The sequence below is a fragment of the Schistosoma haematobium genome, chromosome ZW, assembly GCF_000699445.3.
Source record: "Schistosoma haematobium chromosome ZW, whole genome shotgun sequence".
NCBI lineage: Eukaryota > Metazoa > Platyhelminthes > Trematoda > Strigeidida > Schistosomatidae > Schistosoma > Schistosoma haematobium.
Window position 1 is genome coordinate 46,744,757 of NC_067195.1, and position 18,648 is coordinate 46,763,404.

Sequence of the window (18,648 nt, forward strand, 5' to 3'; positions counted from 1 at the left end):
ATGAGTGAACTTCGCGCTGAAATCCAAAACCTGTTATCTTCTTCCTGATTGGCTCGTCTATAAGTTAGTCTCGCCAAAATATCTTTAATCTTATTAAAAGCGTAATAAACGATGAATACATAGAGAAGTAAATGATTTAATTCAGCAAAGTAATCAGACGATTGAACGTTCATGATAAAAAGTTAGAAATCTAGTTTTCACTCATTAACTGTACAATTTTTACAGAGCTAAAATTCGTTTACATATATAAATTCATGTCACTCACATCATTTGGGCTATTGTGGTCAAGAATTTCTTTCTTAAGGCTGACTTATTAATGATATTCTGGTTGACATAATATTCTCAATTGTTTAGTGATAGTCTGATTATATAGGTACAGTTTACAATATGTTCACTAGTCAAAATGACTCAATATCATAGTGAACTTTGTTTAATGTTGAATATTTGAAGACGATCACCAGAAAGTACAAGGCCTTTGTTTTTCTAAATTTATATTTCTAATAGCTAAATGGAAGTAAGTATTCACTTTCTAGACTGTTTTTCTACCTAATTTGTTTCGGGTTTGTTAAAACTCAAAAGATTGATATCATTAAGATATGACAGAACAATTCATGTTCTTAGGTTTTTGAATTAAAAATAGGATCCTAGTTATTTGCTTTTGAATATCTATATGGTTCATTGAATAAATTATTTATTATGTCATCCACGAAACTTTTTGCATTTCACTACTACGGTAGTATATGCTAATGATGTGGACAGATATAAGTAGTATGTATCATCAATCGAAATTGAAATACCTGGTGGCAGAATGTTAAGAAGATCGAAGAAAAAAGAAACGAGAACAGAGAATGATTGGTGTGGAAACGAAAGAAAAGTGAAGTCTAGGACAATTGATTAACATTTTGCAGAAGGAACAGTCAAGTTTGAGATAATTGATTAACAGTTCGCAAATGAAGTATTCACTGTATGGTTCTTAGAATTTACTAAGGTGTTCTGTAATTTTGCATTTAGCTATATTCGATTGTCCCAACTTATCTTCTTGTTCACTACATGTCAGGATTAAATGGCAAATCTACTTAAATCAGTGATTTTTCACGTTGATAAAAACCAAGTTAATAGTTAGATTTTGAGTAATAAAGTTTGTTTATGATTAATTGTGAAATTCACATATAAAAAATGATGAAAATGGTGTGTTTAAATGTTGTTGTTTTTTTATTCTCAAAAAAACTTTATAAAAACGAATGTCAATTTTCCGGTATGATTCAACAATTAAGCTCTTATACGACATACACAATTACTAAAATATATAACATAAAGCTGAATTGACTAACAAGCAAAATGATATAACTTAGACAACTGTAGTTTTATTTAATGCAATATTCCGACTAATAAATTACTACTTTTAACTGTTCTTTTTTTATGTCTCTGACGATACCGAATCTTACATCACATTAAATATCTGTCTAGTTGTAGTATAGTGAACGATGACTTGGTGATAAAAATCAATTTATTATTCTATGCAAAATCAAATCAAGATATTCTGTAATTTTGTTTTCAAATACATTTGGTTATCCTCACTTGTGTTTTCGTTCACTACACTACTACTACTACTAGTACTACGATAGTTCTCTAAGATATAAATGGCGACAATCTCTTAAAAGTCAACAACAACGACAACAACAAAACAAACAGTGAAATTCATGTAATTATTTATTTATCTATAATAATAAAACACATTATAGCATACATTTTAGAAAATAAACCGAACAAAATTGTGTAGAATATTGATTTTTTTTAGAAAAACACAACACAATTAATGGTTTTAAAGAAGACGAGAAAAAAGCCGATTGTACATTGTTATGGAATAATTTTGTTCTCTCCCTTTCTCTTTTTTTGTTTCATTGATGATGATTTTTCATCATTAGTTGATAAACTGTACAAAATGAAGATAGAAAACACAACTTATTTATAGTTCCCCCCCCAAAAAAAACAATACTAACAACAACAGTACATACAACCATAATAACAATACTTGGTAGCCATTTGTATTACAATGTGAATTGACGTAAGTATTTAATTATCACTGAAAAAAGATTTTCATTACTTAATACAGTAAAAGACTAAAATGAAGTGAGAGAAAACACATTAAAACAATTTACAATATGCTTTCCTTAATTGCTGGTAGATATTATGGTGAAACTGTAGAGAGAATGGAAATATATTCGGGTATATATATATATATATATATATATATGACAGATGAATTTATATTCATTCATAATAGAATTATTCAAGAAATTTACAGGTTCCTTAATTCTTACATTTTGTTTCTTTTTACCAAGAAAATAGAAATTCATTATATTCTTTTCAAAGAAAAGAAGAGCTTTGAAAATCTTCAAAAAAGAAAAGAACAAGAAGTTGTATTGTCAATTTTTTTCGGTTAACTTCCCTTTATACTTTTTTTCATTTGCCTTTTAAATAAAAATAACTGTCATCATTATTTATGTTAGACATAATTACATCAATATAAGGAATGTTCTTAGAAGTACTAAATTAATGTCAAATTAACAATCATTAACTTTATATTGTTTTAAAACATGGTGAAGAAAAACAAAAAAAATTGAACGAAAAGTATGTGAAGAACCGATCAAAACTATTTATGGGAATTATATCAATTATTAATGATAGCATGGAATAAACATCACTTAACAATGTTTACATTTATATGAATGTCTATCATATATGTATATTCACCATGGAACAAATAGATAGAAATAAGTTCAACATTCATAGGGCTTAATTTACATATCACAGGGGTAAATAAACGCAAACAAAATTAATAAAGTAGAATTAGTCAATTTGAAACAAACAACAACAAAAAAAACGAACAAAAACTATATGCAATAAATGAAATTTTCCAAGGTGATATTCAATAAAGAAAAATAATGGTCTATACAAAATATGTTTTTCTTAAAAATGAAAAGAAGAAGAAGAAGAAGGAATCAAACAAACAAACAAAAAGAAAGTAGATTTAAATAAATTTTGTCAAATGCCAATTATGCCATAAATAATTATACATGATTTGATTTTCATTATTAATATATAAACGACCTTGACCAAATACATCAATTATATTTGGTAAATCTAATAATAATAATGATGTTGATGGTAATTGCTGTTTGTTTTTATTTTCATATATTGATGTTAATAAATTTAATTTAATATCTGGAATAGATTGATGATTAGGATCAAAGTGATTTAATGATTTTAATCGTTCTGGTGTAATACATGTTAATGATATAGCTAAATAATACATAGCTAATAATGATAAATTTGGATAATTAGATGATTTTATCTGCCACCACTGATAAGGATCTTCTTCTAATCCAATTGGATCTTCACGAAGATAACGATCAACTTCTGATAGAGATGTACGTGGAAAATAATTCAAACCAAATACAGTTTCTAATTCACTATGTTTGTTTGATATAGTAGTTGGATCGATAGATGAAGTTGTTGTGTCAGATGGTAATTGATTATCAGAATTTGATTTGGGTATATTATTGCAAATGTTACTAGTAGGAGATTGGGTGAGCATGGCGTCAACCTGAAAAGAATGGTAAAAATGTGGAACGGAAATAAGTACATACTCATGTGAGCATTAGTTAAATATATAAATCACTTTTGTTAGCTATATTCTATAAAGTGTTAAATTAAAAAGTAAACTTAATTTTACCATGTTAACTAGAATATTATTAAAACTTCAATGAACGCGCAAAAAATGAATTACCTTCATTCTCAACAATTTAATCACTGTTGGCTTTTTATCTTGTACTTGACTTTTAAAACGTGGATCTAATAAACTGGCGATCCATAATGTTTCATAAATGGCACCATTATTAGGAAAAGAATTCATTAAATAGGATACAATTGTTGACTTGAATTCTTCAACAATAGGTAAATTTGACGATTCGTTTGCAAGACGTGTGTCACATAAATTTGTTAGTATTGGCTTAATCATTGAACCAGTTAGAATAAGATCTTTCTTGTGGATAAATTCCAAAGTTTGACCGATTGTCTGTTAGAAATTGAAATATATTAATGAGATAATAATTCTATTAAATGGTAATGATAAATAAGAATAAGCTATAAGAAAACTTCTAACAACTCATATAGCATGTGCTCTGTTACAAGAATAGGAATAGGCAAAGGTCTAATTATTCTTAATTTTAAAAAGCCTTCGATAAAAGTATTATGTACGGATAGATGACATAGAATCATAATATTAATGATGACATTTCAGTGAATTCTTGGATAGACCTGGTAACACCTAACACTATAATAATTGAGAAGTTTAATAGTTTTATTTCGGAAATACTAACATCTGTCAAAGAAACTTCCTGAAGTCTGTGTTGAAAAGACACAGAAATTGCACTATAGATGATCAAATTAATGTCTCAAATACTTTTACTCATACAATACATAAACTCTGCATTCAACTTAGATTCATTTTAGTAAAGAGTTTCTCTTCAACAAAAAAAACTCGTTTACTTTAATCTAACTAATTACTACTGTATTTTTATTGTTAATACAACTAAAACAACTGACTTGGTATTCGATTTTCAACTGATAAGTTCCAGATTCAAACCTATTTCGATGTCAACAACCAGGTAGTTTCACATATACCTGATGTAACTCAAGGATCAGTAAATAAATCTCAACTTAGTTTCTAAGTATAATAAAAAAGGATAAATTACTGTGATGTTTATAATAATAATAATAATAAAATAAGTAAACTTACATCTAAGATAGAAATGATGCCTTTTATAGTTTCTAAATCAATTTCATTTATATTTTCCTTGTCACCATGACTGTTAATTTCATCATTATTATTTTTATTCAATGAATATTCATTTAAATACCAATTTAATAAATCATAAACAGCCTTACAACAATTTGATTTTTTTAATTCATCGAAATTGAATTTATGAATAGAATATTCTGTTATCGTTTTCATTGTTTTATATTGATAAACTTTTAATAAATTCTTTATTAAATTACGAATTATATCGGTATTAAGTCCTACCTTTGTAAAAAGAAATTTTTTAAAAAAAAGAAAAAAAGAGAGAAAAATTAAATTATAGAATAATAACAGTAATAAATCATGATAAATTCACGAATGCCTCTAATTTTAATTTATACATTAATGAACTATACGTTTCCTGACATTCATATATGAATCTTAGACAGTTTTATATAAGCAATGATGGATAGTGGCTAACAGTGGAATCCAGGAAGCACGTTTCGTAAAGCTTGTGAATTAAGGCAATATCAAGGTATACGCACAGTATGCACATATGCCAATAACAGACTGATCAATTGCAGTCTTAAACCTCAATGGGAAGATATAGGCCAAACAATACCATGTGAATTTAATCAGTTTTAGTTGGTATATGTATGTACATTTTGTGAGGATTGATTCAATACTGAGATTAACTACAAATTTTTTTCATAAAGATAAATTATAGCTAACATTGTAATCCATAATAAAAGTTTTATTCAGTTTAAGACTCAATAACTAAATGTATAATAACATGAATTGAATATTACACTAAGTCTTGAATCCAATACATTCCAATTAAAACATTTGATGAGTTATCCACTAAGCTGTTGAGTTTAAATAGCTATTAGCTTATGTAATGGATACAAATTATTCTGTTTATTGATAACCTTGAGTTAATTTCAATCAATTTTAGTTACCATTTATTCATCCTATGTAGATTGTCTCATTTCAACTTCTATCTAAAATTCATTTATTCTATAAATATTTTTATTGACTTATTTGTTTACTATTAATAAATAAGAATCTTATTAGTACATGTTGGCTTTTCATTAATGAATAGCTTTCATTAATCATTTTCTTTTCTCAATTATTTTTAATATAAACATAGTCTATCATGTAATAATAAATAAATAAAATAAAATTATGAATCATTGATTTTTATCTGTAAAACCCTCATTTCTTGTTCAACATTTAAGAGTAAAGTATGTTAGTAAAATTAATTGTTTGAGCATGTATATATATATATATATATATATATACGTAGCCATGGATTTATAAAAGTCTTGTTAATGTAGAAATTTATCTATATGATTAATACTTATGATAATATGTTATCAGGTTGACAAATTTGAAGAAATAGTAACTAACTCAATTAACTGATTTATCTAATATGAGGGTGGAGTCAAGTGAGTGTTTTTCTATCACAGAATTATCATAAGGAATTTTGTATCCATTGATAAAAATAATTTTGTAAAGAAATTAGTACCAGCTGAAGCTATTAAACAAGTTTTACTTGATTAGGCTTTTAATATATATATATATATATATATATATATATATATATATTAGTGGCCCTATATCTGACTCCGGTTAGATAGAACGAATGATTGCTATCACAATATACATGTTGCCAATCTTCGTATATAGTCATCGGTTTAAATCGCCTAAGAGAATAACGGAATTAAATAACTCAAACACGGGAATAGATTTCGAATACGTATATTTCGTACAATCGTTGATTGGAAAGCGAACCAAATCAAAATGACGTTCAATGGAGAAGGCGAGTGAGTCAACTCCACTTAATTAAGCGTTAATCGATATTTATACTCAGACAAAAATAAGTTACAAATACTTGATGAATAGGGTATGAAATGAACGCACATTCGATCGTATACAAAACAATCAATGCTGATAAGCGAATAAGTGACAAGATAAAAGTGTAGCTTGAGTAGGATGAATAGATTGATCTGTCCAGAGGCTAGGATAGGCTATGTAGGCTTGACATAGTATCAACCCTTACAATAAGCAGAGCTAGTTGTTATAAAGCGACTGAATTTACGAAATCTAGTTATCTCATGTCAACATTGATGTCTCTTAAGTTTTAGAAGTCAGTGAAAAATCGTTTTTATTTGTAGCAATATTATTTGTACGTTATGAATTATATGAACTAATGACCATAAGAATTAGATACACGAATGTTTATTTTTTTCATTTTAAGTAGATTTTATATTATTTGACTAGTATGTGTAAAAAGTAAATTATGTGATCAATGATGGTAAACTGATGTTTAAATGTGAAATTTATACTCATTTTGAGATAGGATATATTTGACATAAATTGAATTATAACTATTACTTCTCTATAGTAGATAGCTGTATAAGCAGTTACCAGAAAGCTCAAGGTATGTTTTGTTTAGCTAATACAATAGTTTTATGAGAATCGGTGTCTCTCTTGAAAAGTGAACATACTTGGCCTAAATTTAAAGTTATAGATATTATCGATCGATGATTTTAACTATGAGAAATCGAAGATGAAAAGCATAGTGTGTACAATCCCGATTCACTTGGACTGCTATGTAAACTAATTAACAGAATTCGATCAATTTTAAGTGAACTAAACAAATATGGCGCTGGTTAGTTATACCGCTACTCAGCAATCAACATGTATATAACGATTCTTAACAAAGCAAAAAAATGATAGGAATTTTATATTTGAATGATTTATAGAAACAAATTTAATATATTTTTAAACAAATTACGGTGAATCGTAGAAAGGCAAATAGTAAGTATTGTTTAGAGATCCAAAACCTAAACAAAACAGTTATACAATACTTCTCAATGACCCTATAACTGATGTTAATCCATGAAGTTAATTACTATCATAACGATAATGAAATAGAAATAACAGTATTTACAATATCCCGATGAGTGGAAAACTAAAATTCTGACAATTCTTCACCTAGTCTAAGTGAATGATAATGTGTTTAGCATGCTTCAATGTTTAATATATTAAAATTTCTATTTATAAACTATTAATTATAAAATGTAATTTGTTGTATATACCGTTTCAAGTGAGAAAAAAGACTTAAATAAATAACAGCAATCATTCATCTTTGTTCGAATTATTGAAATGAAATTGTTTTAAATTATTAATTGTATAGGTGGGATATATGGCCTAATATATTGTTTTATTCTAGAACTAAGAAATGAAATATTCATTTACAATGTTTTAGAACTGGATTAAATAACTAATTGTTTATTTTTATTGAGGTCATGAATCAATTAATGTTAGAGCACTATTAAGAACCTGGAAGCACTTGACGTCCATTTCGTCCTAAGGTGGGACGCCTCTCAACAGTGTGCATCTAAGATTCCATACACGGTATTCGAACACAGGAACTTTGATCTCGCTAGTGAACACTATCCAACGGTGTTAATGTTTAACTTCAACCAATCCACGATATTGCGTGACCACCTTTCATTGTCTTCGATGGTTAACTGCCTCACATGTGACACAAATTAGCTATTCTATTCTATTCCTCTTTAATATTTTTTTGGAATACTTCTAGAATAATATTTCTATTCAATATATTATAAAGATAAATTCTTATAATGGTTATAACAATCTTTATTATAGGATTATAAAGATATTAATCTTATCTACAATGTACTTTACATTTTGTATTACATTTTAAAAGCATATGAATCATTGTAATTATCATGAATTCTACATATGCACCACTTGTACAATGTTTCATATGTACACAGTTATGGTTGTGAACTATTCATGTTTTATTTTTTTGGAATAAAACAATATTAATATTAATTATGAGAGAAATTGGATCAAGAAAAATGTCTATTTCAATGCAAAACAGTAAGGAATTCTACATAATTTTTTCTCATCATCATTATTACTGTTATTATTATTATTATTACCATTTATTCTGTTCAAGTCATGTGTAATTGAGGTTGTGTTTTTTTATAGTAAATTATTCACAGAAATGAGTAGTACTATGGTACTAATTATAATTTAGTTCTCTCTTTTTTTTCTTGTTGTTGTTATTGTTACGCAATGTTCACCTGCTTTTTTCTTCACCATCTCTGGTTTTAAATAAAAGCAAGTATACATTTTCATCTTATAAAATTAATACAACAATGAGAAATGTGGAAGAAAATACACATATATAGATTAGCAATGATAATAATCATAAGTTGGAATGTGAATATTGTACTAATTTCATTTAATTATATAAAATCTTTAAAGTACAACTGTTATTACTACGACTATTACTACTGCTGCTGCTAATGGTAATAATAATAATAATAATAGTATTGATCGCAGACATTTCTTTATATTATAGATATATAGAACTAATGATTTTATTTTTATAAGATGTACTTTTAATAAGGATCTATATTATAGCTCCAAAACAATATTTAAAATTCTGTTTATTTGCAATTACTAAACTAGAGATAATACTAACAATTGGTAATGAACTATACTATTTCAACAATAAATTACTGAATATTTAGTTATTATGGTAGAGTAAACATAGAGGAAGGTTTGAGCTTTATCGTTATTCATAGTAAAGATTATATTTGTTGGTTAGATTTAATTTTTCTTAAAAGATTTTGTCAATAGTTCACTTTCAAGTCATTGCACAGATCAAACTGTAGAGAAATAGAAGTTTAATAAATCATGATTTTTTTACATTTAAGATAAAGCAACATACTGGTTGAACAATATAATGGTTATTTAAACTTATTAGCTCAATGGATAATACATTACCGCTTAATATGAGATGAGCTGAATTTCGGTTCATTCCAGGTACATTCACAACTGATGAGTTTTAAATAGAGAGAAATGTATGTTTTGAATTCCACTTCTAGTCACAATCTAACTGTAATAGTTCTAATAAGAGTTTTAGGATGTTTACTATAGTCTACTACAGGAAATTTTTTACTTGGTCGATGGTTCAATATAACTTTTTCTGGCAGAATAATTCATCCAAAATTATATTTAAATCACCTATCTGAATTGATCTAAATCAAGATATTGTAGTGAACGAGAATACAAATGGGGACGGTCGACTGTAGTTGAACACAATATTACAGAGCATCTTACTAATACGTGAGAACCATACAGTTAATATTTATCTCTCAAAATGTCAATCGGCCGTCTCAGACTTCACTATTCCTTCATTTCCACAGCAATTATTTACTGTTCTTGTTCTTTTTTCTTCGATCTCCTTAACATTCTGCCTCCAGGCATTTCACTTCTGACTGATGGTATATACTACATATATCTGTTGACATCAGTAGCACACACAACTTAAAAACAAATTAAGGCATCAAATGTAAAATTGATCCTTTTTAAAATCATACACAGTATTTTTAAATTAGTATATATTTAAATCGGTAGCTGAATAGATGCTTTGAATAATATCCTGCGTTTATTTATAACATGTGTGTTATTTCGTGTATGATTTTTGACATTATTCATATTATATTTTTATATCAGATTGAAAAATATAATATACTTACTAATAAAGCTTTCGATAATTCTGATACCAAACATGGTAATATGATAATATTTGATTCAGTTTCATTAATTAAATGTTTTAGAAATTCAACATCATTAGTTATGATCGGCACTGGCCATTGCATAACTTCCAATAGTGACTGAGATTGTTCCGGTGTTTTATTATGAATATTTTTATCAGAAATCCCCGTTGATGTAGTTTCAGACAATGATGATGATGATGATGTAGTAGTAGTAGTAAATGTATTCACTTCTGAAGATGTTGATGAAATTTCCGACATATTTTCATTTGTTACAAGTTGAAGTTTAGATAATAAATGTGCTCGACATTTATCCACAACTTCAAGTAAATTTGTGCAATTCGGATTCTTAAATAATAACAATATTATTGAAATAATGATACGTGTATTAGATTACTTTTTAATATACACATTTTACATTAAATTAACTAATTATTTTAAAAAATAAATTAGTAAAATACTGTGTTAGACAATACAACTTTTCTTTTTTGATTTGCCCTAATAAATAACTGGAAAATTTTCTGTTATAATCTATTCATTCGTTGATTGTTATGAACAATGGAACTGATGAAGTTAACTTGACAATTATTCACGTTTGTAGAATATTTAAGCCACTGAATGCTCTGGTACGGTTAAGGGTGGGGAGAGTCAGCTCCTCTTCTAGAAATGCTTTCATATGGCCATGCATATACAGCCAATCTCAGGAAACTCCTACTCACTGCCCTCTCGTGGCCGATATGCAGTCTGCGAAATTCGAACAAAGAAAAGTGAATGTTCGGTGCTTTAACTAGGTTTTTAGATATCGAGGATCAAACTAATGGAGTTGGAAAACACCGATTCCAAACCAATGGTGTACACTGGCTTCAGCATCCTGACGGAATAAGTGGACTAAGAACCTATTTTTGGTTGTGGTGGATCAGACAATGTATAAACGTGAAAAGTATCAGCAACTGACTACCATGAGACTTCATCTACTAACGTTGTTCCACTAGCTCATGGATTATACCTGTAGGTTAAAGGTTTAAGGAGTCACCTCTTAAGGAAACCCTCTGCTTCGGTTTGGGCGCCCAGTCGGTATTCCATCCCTTACACAAATCAAAAGATAAAATGTGCTGCATATATACTTGGTGCCTCTTTGTGTGTTTACATAAAATAATTTTTTTATATATATTAATTCTGACAATAATCTAATCGAAGAATTTTTGAGAGGTAGGAAATACTAGACATGCATTAATGATTCTTTAAGAATTCATATTGATTAATTTAAATCACTTTGATTTCTATATCCTCCAGAGTAAATTAACCAGTGTTTATCATATTTAATGAAATACATGAGCTCTTTATTATTATGTTACAACACTGTCATTCTTTTTATTAATTATCATTGCTGAATTTGACTGTATTACTGATCTTATTAACTATGTTAATCGAGTGAATCTGTCATTAACTCTCACTGGTAGGTTGTTGTTCGTTACTGTGACGATAATTATATCTGGTAATAGAATATCAAACAAGTAAACACATTTTAATAAAAAAATAGTCTCGCGGAGCAGGATCGTGAATACGCACTAATGAGGAGTCCCACACTAGGACGAAACGACCGTCCAGTGATTCCAGATTTTCCATAGTGGTCTGGCATCAATTGGCTCATTAACTCAACTATAAAATAAATAAACACATTTGTAAATACTTACTTGTATAGATTTATATAAATAATTGTGTGTTATTGTTGGTTGACTAGAGTTGTAATGAACACCAATGTTCGCAAATTGCTGCTTATTTTCTGTGACTATGCAATCTTTAGATACATTACTATTATTATTATCATTGTTTATCGTATTCCATAATTCAATTGAAAAGCTGATTGCGGAGTTAAATGAATTGGATTGCATAATTCTTTTGTCAAGTAATTTATTTAGATGATCTTCTATTTTAGTATATAATTCAGGGAATGTTATTTCGGAAATTTCTTTTATGGTTGGTAATTTATGATTTGTAAATAATGACAAAAGTTTCTGTAGGAAATAATATAGAGAAAAAATAATAATTAAACTGAGGTAAATAAATATTCAATGAAAATATTCATTTCAGCAGTTCAGATCATTAGTCGATTGAAGCTAGACCACTATGGAAAACCTGAAAGCACTGGACGACCGCTTCGTTCTATCGTAGGACTCCTCAGTAGTTCGCATCCACGATCCCGCCTCGCGAGATTCGAACCCAGAACCTATCGGCCTCGTGCGCGAGCAATCAACCTCTAGACCACTGAGCCGGCATTCACCGGTGTTATTATCTAACATCAACCAATCTACGAAGTTGCACCACCGTGCACCATTGTCATCAGTAAGTTACTATGTCACAACAGACCCAGTTGAACTCCACTGGTTGAACTCCACGGCTTCTCACTAGAACACTAGGTGATTCCTCTTTGTGGTATAGCTTCAACTGACTCATGATCTCAGCTACTGAAATTACTATATTATCCACAAAAACTCTTTCTGATACAAATATTAATTTATTAATAATAATATTTGATCAATTACTGACTGAAGTTCTAAAAATTATTCCATTTAGTACTACTTATTAGTTTTAATGAATGAATGAGTCGTGAAGTGATGAAATGTTTTGATAAATGGATTTCTATTATCCCATAAATACATCAATTAACCATAGGTGAACTTAGAAAATACTACAGAAGTTTCACTTCCAAGGTTAATTTCATTATACAAACCATAGATTATTTTATTTTTACGGATAACAATGTAATTGAAGTACAGAACACTTTTAGGGGAAATGTCAAATGTACTCAATTAATCAATTAGAAAACAAATGAAAATTTAATAACTTTTAAATTGTATTGAAGATTTTTTGGAGGGATTTTTCATTTGCTTAGTATTTCTACAAATAGGACGAAACGGCCGTCTAGTGCTTCCAGGTTTTCCATGGTGGTCTAGCTTCAATTGACTCATGATCTCAACTATTTAAATATTTATTACAATTTGAGAATTGTACATTACACTGTTATTATTTAAAAAATGTACTCAATATTCTTAAAATAATCATAAACAATTATAATTTCAATATCGTGGCTGTTATAATAAGTGCGGAAATAATCCAAGTTACAATAACATTTTGGTTACGCAGTCATATTACAGAGAAATCAAACGTATGATTATGAACTAATTCAGTATGATAAAAGTTTGCATTCTTATTATTACAACTATGTATTAAATATATTTGTTTAGGTTATAGTTATTTAGATTTAACTAATAATCAATCGGAGGTAAATTTGAATACTGAGATATTATTTACAAAAATCTAGTACTTGAATCTGAGATAAACATTCATTTGTAACTAGTGTTTGTCTTCTTCCTTATGTTAAACCATATCCGTATGTTTCAGTTATAACAAGTTCAGATTTATTCACTATCGGAAAATTAAAATAATCACTCATTACATGATAAGAGTGTTATAAAAACAGCAATGATTTAGCTGAAAAACAAAATAATTTAAGATTGTTAAAATTCCAATAATCCTTTTGATGCCGTGAAAAGGCATTAGCCAAGAAATTACGGAAAGCCAAAACACACCAGAAGGCTATTTTGTTCCATCCATAGCGTAAAATAGAGTCGATCTAAGACGTTCATTAAAACGCGATTAGAACAATACGCCCTTTTTGACTTCTGATTTGTGATCTAAAATTCTATTACCACTAACATTATCTTTGTCTTTCAGTGATTTCTAAACTGATCACAAATAATCTACAATGAAAAGTTTCCACAAAGTACTCGTCTTTGTAATATAATGTAAACGTGACGACCATCTACACAATATTTTGACATTCAATTTCTCAAAGAACTTTATTATCCTCTATTAAAGAGATTGGACAAATCCCTTAACATGAATTTTTTAAAATGATTTAAATTTGTTTCACTTAGTTACGTCTCTGAGCAATGAAACAATAAAGTTCATTGTTTTCATATAACATATTAAAATTATTGAATGTATACTATTCGATAAATACATTCTTTTTTAGTGATTGGTCACGTGTATAAGACAATTATATTAGTGCTGTTACTATTAATATATATACACATTTATTGTTATCTACTATTAGTGAAAACGAAAAGAAAACATTTTCAAAAAATAAACAACTTAACAACAACAAAAAAATTAAATCTAGCAACATATATATTCAGAGGTCAAACAATTTCTAGAAGTAAAAATATAAAGACAGATGGATTGTTTCTAAGTTTTGACAGATGTATATATCTTACAGTCACAGAACCCGTTAATACATACCAGTACAATAGATAGCCTTGTAGTTATGTATACACTAATACACATACATATACGCTCACTCCCTATCTTCTTTTATTTTCTATCGAAACAACGTTTATTTGTAGCTTTAGTGATAACAGTAGTGTTTCCACCAGTTTATTCATAATACAAAAACACAAGTAAATGAAGAAAATTAACAATAAGTATCGAAAACCCGTATCATGAATAAGATAAATTAATCGAGAAAATGTTGATGAGTCGTTGAATACGAGAATCTACCAAAAAAAACTAGTGAACAGCAGAAATAAGAAGATAGAACAATAGACAGACAATGAAGAAAAACAACATGAAAGTATACTAACCTTAAACAGTAAGTTTATAACACAACATTAAAGAAAAGGAAATCATATTATGACAATCATGGACGAAACCATGTTCAGTTTAGTTAGATTAGACATGGTAAAAAAAAGAGAATCATTGAAATTTTCATTTGAGAAAAATCACTGCTACGACTTCTCCGGGTAGAGACTAACACTATCTATCTAATTTCCGACTAGAATATTGAGAAAAGTATTCACAACTAAACAATACCAATTATCATTGGTATTACTTTTATCAACCTTACTACTGCCAGTTCTTTAACTACTCTTGTCATAATTTAAATGCGGGTTGAATTAAAACTAAAATACAATTTCATTTTTACTCTACCCAAGAAACAAAAAAAAGGGATAAGTAAATTTGAAAGAGATAGAAAGAAAGAATGAGAAATCTAGAATTATTAAAGTCATCAACATTATCGTGAATAAGTAATTAGTCATATGTATGATAGTTTTTTTTCATAGTTCATCTAATGTAGGCAACTAGTAACTAATAGAATTTGTTGAAATTAGCAAAATTATCATGCGTATCAAGTAGTGAAGTAGATACACAATACATTTGTATTGTGTTGACAACAGACTATATAAATATTAAAAAAATCAAAAAACGGAAATCAATTTAGGTCATCAAAGTGTACATAGTTGAATGTATTATTTGGTGACAAAAGATAAAAATAAAAATTCAACAGTATGTAGTGAAATGAATAAAATTTTCGACGTTTACTATTCAGTTCAAAATATAGGTCAAAATACTATCTATGCAAACTATCAAATTAGTAGCCTGTTACTATATGAAAAACAAAGACAATTATTAGAAAAATGGTTTTTATGGATATTATAGTAATTTATTAGTTGAGTTCATGAGTCAATTGAAACTAGACTACCATGGAAAACCTGGAAACACTAGACAACTGTTCCACGATCCTGTCCCAAGATAAGCAGATATTTGTTTTTCATCTTTTTAAATTGTTACTTCAATTTACTAAAGAAAAGAAAATTATTTCTAAATCTTCAGATTTATTCAATTACAGTTATTAGGTCGTTTTGTTTTATTTCACCTGAAATAGTTACGACTTAGTTGTAAAGTGAATTGTAAAAAAACTATTTTTAGTTTCGATCGGTGACTATAACTATAAATTTAGATTATATATTTTTTTGCTTTTTAATTAACAACCACAGCTAATATAATTTCCCGACTAATAATGTTATCAATGAAGTTATGAGTTAGCCATAATCCAATGTTACGTTTTTCTTGAATTATCCAATATTGATTGATCCTTTAGGAATGTATCATTCGATTGACACTAATGAGTGATGGAATTCTTCGTTCAAACACATGAAAACTATTGAAGCAATTTTACGATAGGAATATAAATCAGATCAATTATACTGTATGGTTGTTGATACTTGTTTTTTTTTTACTCTCGTTTACACTATTTAAGCCTAGTTCACAACCTATTCACACTTAGAATATCATCATTTTATAACTTATTACCCGAAAAGACAATATTATGATCAAATGATTTCTACAGGTATTTCAAATTTCCGTCCAAAGATAGTTGGTTTCATGAAAAAAATACTGCTAGAAAACCATTGAGAAGTTTATATACTGTATCATCAAAAATTTATGTTCTTGAGGGAGGACAATTAAGCCTCTCTACAAACATCATGTTTAATACCACTAGGCTAAATCATGTTATTTCGTGTTAAAGGTATTAAATATCATTCTCTTGTGATAGCTTATTAAAATACATGATGCATTATAAAACAATAATATGTCTATCTTATTCAAGGTAAATTCAGATTGCGTTTTATCATCTAATAGTAATATAATTTAAACAAGTTAAAACTCAACATACCCGAAAACCTTCCCCATCGATTGTCTCAGGGGGTTTTATATCTTTAATTAAATACTGAGCAACATGATAGGATAATTGATTACGCGTTACCATAGTATTTGAGTTCGATTGCATAAATGTATTTCTCGTCAATGACATTGATGATGAAGATGATGATGACGAACATGATGATGACTGATTAATAGTCAATCTATGCTCTTCATCACTATCATGTTCTTCATTGTCTTGTTCAGGTATATTTTGTACATTCTGTTTTATTTCCCAACAGGATTTCTTATCATCAATACACGAATCAGTATTATTATGATTATTTATACTTAAATTAGCCTTTTCTGTATGATATCTTTTCATTTTCATATATTCACCGTCGAATGACTGATTCGATTCAATGGAGCTACGTTTCTATGAAAAGAAAAGAAGAAAAAAAGTTCAAGAAGTGCTGAAAATACAAAATGATACCATATAAAAGATCTATGTATTTATATAATTTAATGATTACATTTCAAGATAGTTTAAATAATAAAAATGAATGATTAGATCACATAAAGTAAATACAGAGAAAGAACTTTAATAAACGCAAAGTGATTTACGTCATCTTAGTTTTTTAAGCAGACATCATACTACAATTTAACACTATCTAATTATGTAAAAGTACAATTGTGAACTAATCGGTTTTACATTTACCTACAGAATCACTTCTTTTTCTGTTAAGTAATGAAGGTAAATGCCTAGCATTCAGTATCTATATAGAGGATATTGCATCGAGTACAAACCATAAATCGAATAGACGTATAAAAAGCTACTTATTATTATTATCATCAATTATTGAACATATAGTCATAGGTACAAGTAAGCAACAAGTATATATACAACACACTATATCGTTCGATTTGTATGAGGGCTATCATACTGCCTGAGTGCCCATACCGAAGCAGGTGGTTTCCTTAAGGAGTCATTCGGAAAACTTTTGACCTACAGGTCTAATCCTTAAGGTAGTGGAACAACGTTAGGAGATGCAGCCTCATGGTGTTCAGTAACCAACAATAGGTTCATGGGCCATTTATTCCGTCAGGATGCTGAAACTAATGTGCACCATTTGTTTAGAATCAGTGTTTTCCAACTTCATTAGGTTGATCATCGATATCCGCCAACCTGGTTAAAGCCTCGGATATTCGCCTTTAGTCGTTTGAATTTCTTAGACAACACATCGGCCACGAAAGTGCAGTGTGTAGGACTTTCTTGAAGCTACATCAAAATCATGTCCTGAATAATTTATCTCACTATGTACTTGACTAGAAGGCAGTAAATATTTGAAAACTAATGCCCCTTGTATAATTAATGACAATAACAAATATATCCAGTTGAAACAATTTAAATCAAATGAATTAGAAACAGACTATCATCTAAATATGGTGACATTTTACTTTGGCTGTAAATGGCATCTTTTATGACTTTCGGTATCCAGATGTGCTTGAACTAACTGACAGTAAAACATTTTAATTACTGATTATAAGATTTGAAGAAACTGTTGGTTTACAATTTTAAATATCAACTTAACACTGATCCACTGTATTACATAGAATATGAATTAATAAAATTTCGATAAAATCAATTTGATACAACCAAGGGATCAATTTGATACGTAAATTATTAATCACTACAGTTTATGTTCATTCATTTTACTAGTTGAAATCTAATTAATCGAATGAACAAACTACAATCATCTA

General features: G+C 28.3%; 1 protein-coding gene across 1 annotated transcript in view; it reads right to left on the bottom strand.

Annotated features, from left to right (window-relative positions):
• Nucleotides 1–3,031: 3,031 nt before the first annotated feature.
• MS3_00003708 (uncharacterized protein) overlaps nucleotides 3,032–18,648 on the bottom strand; it is a gene marked incomplete at its 3' end in the record, with an annotated part of 30,643 nt that continues 15,026 nt past the window's right edge. The window contains exons 3-8 of the mRNA XM_035731375.2: nucleotides 16,922–17,323; nucleotides 12,099–12,419; nucleotides 10,387–10,752; nucleotides 4,802–5,086; nucleotides 3,791–4,078; nucleotides 3,032–3,607 (exon numbers count right to left, since the gene is read on the bottom strand). Coding sequence (XP_035587009.2) covers nucleotides 3,032–3,607; nucleotides 3,791–4,078; nucleotides 4,802–5,086; nucleotides 10,387–10,752; nucleotides 12,099–12,419; nucleotides 16,922–17,323 — 2,238 coding nt within the window. The remainder of the gene's footprint in view (nucleotides 3,608–3,790; nucleotides 4,079–4,801; nucleotides 5,087–10,386; nucleotides 10,753–12,098; nucleotides 12,420–16,921; nucleotides 17,324–18,648) is intronic.